The 8759-nt window shown below is 52.2% G+C and overlaps 1 protein-coding gene across 2 annotated transcripts in view; it reads right to left on the reverse strand.

The window, feature by feature from the left end:
- Nucleotides 1–2611: 2611 nt before the first annotated feature.
- Nucleotides 2612–8759, reverse strand: part of LOC113202540 (dual specificity protein phosphatase 15-like) — a 58225-nt gene continuing 52077 nt past the window's right edge. The window contains exons 5-8 of one of the 2 annotated variants that reach the window (XM_052265696.1): nt 8435–8613; nt 8121–8327; nt 7779–8037; nt 2612–7312 (exon numbers count right to left, since the gene is read on the reverse strand). In XM_052265696.1, coding sequence (XP_052121656.1) covers nt 7812–8037; nt 8121–8327; nt 8435–8613 — 612 coding nt within the window. In that variant the 3' untranslated portion in view covers nt 2612–7312; nt 7779–7811. The remainder of the gene's footprint in view (nt 7313–7778; nt 8038–8120; nt 8328–8434; nt 8614–8759) is intronic. The other variant, XM_026416810.2, reaches the window with a different exon arrangement.

An 8759-nucleotide genomic window follows, 5' to 3' on the forward strand; every position in this document is an offset into this window, starting at 1 on the left:
CCCCCCTTCTCGCTACGCGAAGCGTGCCGCTGTGTACGAAAGTGTAGAGTGTGTTTGGCGCGGCGGAGGAGGTCCGCGAGTCACTCGTGTCCGTCCGAGTGCTTCCGCGTGTAGGCCGGATGCAGCCACCTAGGAATGTGCGCAAGTACTTATTGATTATATTTTTGCGGACATCTTCCATGGAAGATATTTTTTATAGTGCAGTTCGTTTCAAGGGAACATTATTATTATTATTCGAAATGAAGGACGAAGCACACTTTACTTGTTTTGATGCGAGCATCGGCGAAGAAAGATTAACATGAGAGTTATTTATTCGTCAAATCACGATGAAAGATCCCACAATGAGACGAAGGATGGGCGGCGTGTCCTTTATCTGCCCCCCACTCACACTCGGTGGTCACTTTCGCTGTTCTTCGTCCCTGTCCCCCTTATCCAGGGGCTGAGCGGCGGCTGCCGGGGGTCACTACTTACGCACCTGCTGGGCTGTGCGAGCGAGACGGCTGCCTCTCTGGTCGACCGGGTACGAGAGAGACGCGTTACATAAAGCATCCCAGACGGGCGCATCTCTCTCGCAGTCGCAGAACGCCGTACTCTGCCAGCAAGTCGGCGCGGCGGCGCGGGTGCATGCCTGCTTGCCGTAACCGCCGCCCGTTATTTAATGCACGGTACTTCCACGTTTTAAGGCATAGCCGCGTCGTCGCGTCCCTACGCCGCCTTCGCCTAACGCGAGTTCCTGGAAAACACGGTGTGAAGCGCGTACCCAGCAAAAAAAATAATCAAATTTAGCCGCCTGCGACCAAGGTGACTCCATGAACGACTGTACGAGTGCTTCCAGAGGTGTGACGGTGACGTGACGAGTCAATTTTTCTTGTTTTTGACAGGCAGCACTCTGTTGTTTTTTTCCTGGTGTAATATCATCAGTGAATTTTTCCACGCTCCTACGCTAGTAGCGTATGCCTAGACGGGCAATGCGGCAAGGCGTTTCGCAGTGTCTAGCTAAGCTTCTACTCGCACGGGAACCGATGACATTTAGCGATGTCGCCGCGGGGGGAGGGGAGCGGGAGGAAGAGGAAAGGGGGGGGGATGCTTTAAAGAAACATTACAGATTGCAACGGTGGCGGTAGCACCCGCGCACGCGCGTGACTCTGTTAAAATCTGAATGCCAAACACGCACGCATTATTGCGCTCCCTCCAGCCTTCCATGCCCTCCGACGCCGCCTGGTGGAGTGGAGCGGGGCAGGGAGCTGTAAAGCCCAGGCCGCTATTATGCGCCGCGGAGGGCGGGGTTGGGTGGGGTGGGGCGGGGTGGGGCAGTTGGCGTGGCGGGCGCGATGTAAAACGCCTGATGGCCTATATTGTACGCGGGAGCAAATTGCAGGCGAGTGCAGCCTTTTCATAACGAGCGGCTGTGGACCGCGAGGTGGCACTGACTGGCTGACTGACGACTCTTTAGTGTGTCTGTGCGTGGCGCACGCGCTCGAAACAAGTAGTGGTGGTGGTGAGAAAACATCGAAAATGTTTCACTGGCCGATGATTAAGCGAGCATTAAGGCCATGCGACATTAGTGGAGGTTGCGCTGGGTTGGTGGTCGGGTTGGCCGCGGGGAAGAGAGCTGGAGCAGGGAGCGCGCGGTGCCGTACAAGGGTGTATACAAAAGGTTTCAGACACGGCGGCGGCATGCGCGGCGGCGCGGCGGCGTACGGGGAGAATTAAGAGAGTAATAGAGCCGTTGCACAACGAGGTCCGACACGGCCGCTCAGCACCGCAGCCCGCCTCCCGCAGCTGGAGCTGGAGCTGGAGGACCGCGAGGCACTCATTTAAAGTCGTATCTCCATTTCTTTCTGACTCCTCCCGCCGCCCTCTCGACTCTCGAGGTGGCAGACTTGAGCGCGGCGTGTCGCAAGCGTCACTCAGCGGTGGCGGCGGCGGCACGGGCCGTGATATAATAATCATTCTGCTCGGTACGCCGCGGTACGGTTAGTGGGTGGGTGGGAGAGAGAGGGAGAGAGAGGGAGAGAGAGGGAGAGAGAGGGAGAGAGAAAAAAAGAGAGAGGGAGAGAGAGAGAGAAAGCGCACACGAAAGAAGCAGAGCGCGCCGCGGCGGGCAGAGCAGAAAGGTTTACGACGATACCGGTCAAGTTCAAGGCCCGCGTTCCTTTTCAAGTGAATCCCACATTGAAGGTTTGCTGCAGCGCGGCGGCGGCGAGGGCGAGGCGCGGGTGAAAAGTGTGAGGCAACAGGGTGACAGTGAAATATGTGGAGTTGGCGTGATCAATGTCGCTGGCCGCGCCGCAAGAAAAGCACAGCTGCGGAAAGGGGAAGGAAGGGGAGAGGGGGTTGATGATGATGACTGACTGGGGCGGGACTCCCCCCCCCCTCCCCCCGTGTATGGCGAGGACTCTTGCTTTTCAGGCGTATTTTCATTTGCTCTTGTTTTCCGTCCGCCATTATTACTGTGCAGTGTTGCGTGTTGGCGCATGTGGGTCGATCCGGGATCGTCCGGTGCCCGGTGGGTTTTCTAACAGGTACATTGATCGGGGATATGGGTGTGGGGGCAGGGTGGGGTGGGTGGTACTTCCCGCCGGATATTATCCAAATTGGATCACACTGATTTTTCCTTGTTTTAGTACAAAAGCTTTATTAAAAGGACATGGTGTAAATAATTGTTGGGTGGCTTTGTATTGCCTTGAGTGCTCATAGAGTGTCGTGTTTAGTTAGCTGGAAACTATCAGCAGGAATTTGTACGACCATTGCAATGTTTGGTACTCGTACTTTACCCTTTAAAAGGTTATTGAATTCAATTACACTTGCGAATTACTTGTATAGCCTTTAAAAAAATATTTTAAAAAACTGCCCGAAGACGATTGGGTAATTCACAAGAGAAATGCACAAGACTTCGAAGAACCCAATATAGTGCAACTATGCGACCATTTCCAGCTAACTCGCTCCACGTTTCTTGTACACCCACAAAGTATATGAGGCTTAAGTCTCATTTACATTCAACAGATCTTCGAAATTTGATTCGGCGTGTAAATAAGAGTATTGTTTGAGCCGCTCTTAAAATATTGACAACATTATTGGATGGCAAGTGGCATAATGTATTAAAATGCCGCTCCTGCAATACCTGGACGGTTCTTAGTTCAGGTGTTTTACATAATAATGCTCATTGTGCTTATTCCTATTTTAAGAAGGGGGATTGTAACCTTATAAGTGATTTATAAAAAATGAATCTAAGCTTTGCCTAGACATACTCATCAACAGTAAACAACAAATTAATTTGGACATGAAAAGGACAGTGACAATATTTTACATGTAAAATCTGTAGCTGAAAATTCAAAACTCATTCACAAATTTTACCAAACGTTCACAACAAGAAAGTCAATACCAGAAATCATCTATTGACTTTAGTACACAACCTTTTAACAATTTTATTGAGCAGTCACACTTTTTCTCTTGAGCCAGTTTTGGCTTAATATACCAAGTGGCCGATTGACCCAGCGCACCTCTGTAGTTAGACTGTACCGCACGCACGAGTGCGTGTGGGTTGCCTACTCGCCCGGCCCGTAAGGCGCCGTGGACTGGGGCGATAGGCAAGCCCGCCCGCACTTCTGCGTGCGGTACAGTCTACAGAAGTGTGCGGGGTTCATCAGCCACCTGGTATAAAAGTCTGCCCTGAACATCTCACTTTTCCCTTCCCTTACCCCAAACAAACTTTATTGCTTTGATTTCATCTAAATGTGGAAAGGTGCCGATCATCTAAAAAGCATAACGATCCGAAACACCACACTTTCAAGTTTGATCACTTAACACAACACGCGAGAACACTGCTGAGCAAATCGGTCTAGATCTAAAATTCGTAAAAACTGGCATGGATCGTGGATCGGTAAAAAATTACAATTTTTACAATTTTGAAATGTTCCACGCCAGCGCGGATCTACCTAGCATATTGCGTAATAAGCTATCAAAATTGACACGACTCCTAATTCACCTCAAAACTTATTTAACTGCACACTGTGCATAATGGCGATACGAATTGTAAATTTAGACTTGGTTTGATAAAAACTAACTGAACCGAATTGAGAAATTTTGCTATCGATATGTCAGGACTTTTTCTAAAAGGAATTATCTCAGAAACTCACCTTATAGTTGGAGTATTTTTCACGAAAAGATTGTGACCATCGGCCTTTCTAAATTCTGAATCCTACCAAGTTGGCTAGGATATGTCGCTTAGGCACGGAGTATGCCTTCCATTGTTTAACATATTTAATTTCTGCTCCTTCTCACCAAAAATAGAAAAAACAAGGAAAAAAATTGTGCATCTTATAAAAGTCATTTCCATCCAGTTGTGCAGTCTATTACATCTGAAAGTCTAAATTAAAATGCATATGCTTAACATTATAGTTGCTGTTTTGAATATCCAGTCAATCGTTTGTTTCAAATTTCTGATACTACCTACAAAGCTATCAGGGTTGTTTTGGAGTGTGTAGCTATGAATATGAAGTACCTACAGGGCCATGGGAAATAGTTGAGTCTCTATTGTAAAAAGATCCAAAATATGGTTGGTTTTTGACTTAATTATCAATATCTTTATATGCTACTTATATAAGAAATCTATAACGAAACTAGCCGTCTAGTGACACTAGACACTAGTATTCATGAACACATAAAACTTTGTACCAAACATATAGGTAGTAACACTAAAGTCTATTGAACTCTGAAATTGATTAATCATGCATGTACTTAATATTATCGGTAATGTTTGAAAACGCCGCTGAAACGTTTCACACTGATTGTTAAAATGAAGATGCCCTTGTCTAGAGGGAAGCCTGTATGTAGTCTGCCCTCCAGCTCGAGAACGTGATTTGATTGTCAACAAAATATGTCAGCCAGTACCTCGGTAAGAATAAATTGACATTGAATAATAGGTGAATTAAAGCTAGAGCTGTGCGAATTGTTTGATATCGAATCGAATCGAATCGGCCTGATTCGAATTCGTTTGATTTCGAATTTGCCTGATTCGATGTCAACTAATTCGAAATTTCGAATCGGGTTAGTTCGACATCGAATCGCATTGGGGTCTAGTGTGCGGCACCCGCTCTATACCCGCACTACAAGTCGTTGTACAGTCGTCGAACATCTACGGTACAGGGACAGTTTAAATGAGTTTAAAAATACCGCGTTACTTGCATAAAAAAGTACAACAGATTTTTTTTCGATTCGATTCGGGCTTGAATTTGGACTGATTTGATTCGATTCGAAATTTTTGAGCCAATTCAATTCGATCCGATTCGAAGGCAAAAACCTTGATTCGCACAGCTCTAATTAAAGCAGTATAAGAACAGTCAAAACTAATTTGTCGTACTGTTTTGTTAGCTTCATGTTACACTCTTCATACGAGGGTTTACCGCGTAAAATGTATCACAGACGCGCCGATAAAATGAATAAGTGCGTAGTATGCTTTTGGCCGACAGGTGTCCTAAAATCCCGTCACATCGAACGCCTTTCCTACCTTGAGCTCGAGTCACGCACTGAATACGTTTGTACTGCGGTAAGACTCGCTACTATCATTTCGCTGGGTAGAAGAAAAAGATGTAACAATTTTCACAAAATTAAGAAAACTCATGATCTTGTATAGAATTATGAAATCATAATGGGGAGGCAACGGATATCCCTAAAATGAACAGCCAACAGCTTGTGAAAGAGCAGATGGCTGACTCACGCCGCGCATTATGAAAGTCATTCTGCTGTACCCGAGGCTGTACCGCATGCACGGGTGCGGGCGAGTTTGCCTATTCTCTCTGCCCACGGCTCCTCTTCACACCGTGCGAGTAGGCAACACGCCCGCAAGCCTGCATGCAGTACAGTATAACTGCGCAAGTGTACCGCGTGAGTCACCTCCTGGTATAAGACCGTCAGGAAAAATGCTAATCATGTCAACTGAGTGAAATTCTCCCCGTTACCGAACGTCTCTCACATACAAAAAAGGTAAAAATGTACACATCAATCTTTGTCACGACCGCCTCTTCCAAAGCCTAAGTTGCATATCAAATTGAGAAACTACAAAAATATCTAGTCGCTCCGGATGACAAAACCCGTAGACTTCTGTATGGGCGCCAGCACCCTATGCAACAACAACAAGATCAACAACGACAGTATTTGCCCGAATAGAATCTCCAAAAATAGATCTGTCGGGCAGTGCCCCGTGTAACTGAGGATGCGCCTTGACCCGGAATCATATTCTAAAAGTAACGGACTTCCCTCTGTTACACATATGACAACGCATCCTTCATATGTTGTAAAAAAAAACACACATATCCTGGCGTGCATCTTGGAACGAAAAGACTGAAAACGGTAACGTTGGGCGAGTTCGAATGTGTTCGCTCGCATTGTGAAAACTATAGAATTGACACAACGGACCAGAACAGACCAGGATTATACCCGTGTACGGTCGCAGAGGTCACGGACGCGGAGCCCTTGAGCGCCACACTCACCGGAGATTTGGACCGAGGAGGAGAGGCACCCAGACTCCAGACCCTCCTCACAGGCCACAGAGAGGAAAAAATTATGAAAACTGAGCCATGGCGGAAACGACGCGCCGGTACTACTTGGAGGTGGTGATGATACCTGTCCTGGTGGCGCGCACAGTGGTCTGGTGCACTACCTGGTGCGTGTTCTGGTTCAGCACGCTCTGCTGGGTAGTGGTCATGCCACCCTGTGTGGTCGTATGGGAGGCGCCGTGCAGAGGGCCGTGCAGGCCGCCGTGCGGGGCACCGTGCGCGTGCGCCGAGTTGGTCCTGGGCCTGCTCACGCTCGAGCGCCTCTTCTGCAGCGGCGTCTCGTCGTCGGAGGCCACCTCGGAGATGCTCCTGAGGCTGGCCAAGCTGACCATGCTCGAGGAGCACGGCGAGGAGGCGGCCAGCGCCGCGGCCGTCGAGCAGACCGGGGTGGCGTGGCTCACCGCGATGGCCGTCGGTGTGTTAGTGACGGGCTGGTTGGGGAGCTTCCGCCGCACCGGGTCCCTTACCGAGTCCCTCGACGGCGTCCTGGACAGCATCGCGGTCTTGGACGGGGACGACGTCGGCGAGCCGCGGTTTGGCGAGGCGGTAGAGCCCGTGGGCAGCGTGCCCTGGGAGCCTTGCCTGCAGAGGCGCGGCACCAGGGGCCGGACGCTGCCACCCCCGCTGCTCCCAGTGCCCCCGCCGCTGACAGAGCCCCGCGGACTGCCCGGCACCGGGCCACCGACGCTGGGGTAGTCCTCGTCACCCAGACTCTCCACCGACGCCCTGCGCGCCACTCCGCCTTGTGCCAGGCCCTGAGGAAACACACAGAGTCAAATTATTTTTATTAAGGAGATAAAGTATTTTTCTCACGTCCCTCCAACTTAGTACGGGGCAAGGTTGAATGCGGAAACTTTTCTCTTTCAGCTCTGATGATGTTAACCACGAAAAATGTTACCAACAGCGGTTCGGTAATATTCTTGACCTTCCAAAGACATCTAGTGATAAGCCTGGTCTCAACTAAAATGCCAAGGGAAAGGGAGAGACTTCAAAAATCGACGTAGTTTCGCGCGCTTCCTTCGATTGCGCGCGGCGCAGTCCTGAGCGCCTGCTGGGTAGACAGACCCGGCCGGCGCTTGCGCGCGACGGGACTGCCTACCCGCCAACCTGGCAGGCGTCCGGCCCGACTCGACCCCAAGAACACCGTGTAGTGGTCCGTATAAAAAAGTCCTTTAACTTGGGTAACGAGATCTAGGTGGGTCAATCAGCTGCGGTACCCACCATCGGCGCGGAGACGGGCCCGGCGGCGTTGTCTCAGGAGACGGGCGGCACCCTCTGCGCTCGCGGCACGTGGGCAGGGGTGACGGGCGGGGAGGGCGCCGGGGAGCCGCGCGGGGAGGTGGGCGCCGACCCCACGGAGCGCCTGGAGCCGGACATGGGGCCGGCGCCGGGCCCGGAGGAAGACATCCAGCCGCCGTGGTGGTCCAAGGCGGACCCCGTGCGCACCAGCGTGTTGGGCAGGTCGGTGCGCGAGGACGACCTGCGGGACACAAAGGGCGGTAAGCGTCGTCAGAGTCACGGCCACGGCGAGCGCGAGAGGTGACCCGGGGCCGCGTCGCCTACCTGGAGGGCGGCGCCGAGGAGACGCTGGGGCGGTGGCGGTAGCTGATGGAGGAGCCGCTGCGGACCAGCCCGCCCTGAGTGCCGCCCGAGGACGGCCTCCCCGTGCCTGGCGGCCCGGTGGGCGTCGCGGGCAGCATGCGGGGCGAAGTGGGCGGCGTCGACCGGCCGCCGCCGAGGCTCTGCGTCGACGACTTGCGGCGCACCGTCCTGTGTGCAGACCAAGCGCGCCGTGAGGGCGGGCAACCTACGCGACGCGGCTGTTGAGCTGGCAGGGCGGCCGCCGGCGGCCGCGGCGCAGCCTGGCGTATACTCACCGCTTGCTGGGCGACCTGCACAGCCCGGTGGGACAGGGCTGTCCCATGGGGCATCGCCCCTCGCACAGGTCCTTGGACATCAGCAGGCCCTGGTAGGACAGCAGGAGCTGGCGACATAGCTCCTCGTCGGAGGACTGCAGCGCCAGGCTTGGATACCGCTCCTTCAGCCGCCGCCGCTCCTGTGTGTGGGTGAGCGAGGAGGGGAAAGAAATGGATGAAAGTGCAGCTTGAATGGATGCAGGCCGCGGCGGTCATGCCACTCGATTGCCCACGTCCGGAAGCACTTCGGCACAGTGGAGCGGGACCGAGCGGGACCGAGCGGGAC

This window comes from Frankliniella occidentalis, unplaced genomic scaffold, assembly GCF_000697945.3.
Source record: "Frankliniella occidentalis isolate FOCC.00 unplaced genomic scaffold, Focc_3.1 Scaffold29, whole genome shotgun sequence".
NCBI classification, from domain to species: domain Eukaryota; kingdom Metazoa; phylum Arthropoda; class Insecta; order Thysanoptera; family Thripidae; genus Frankliniella; species Frankliniella occidentalis.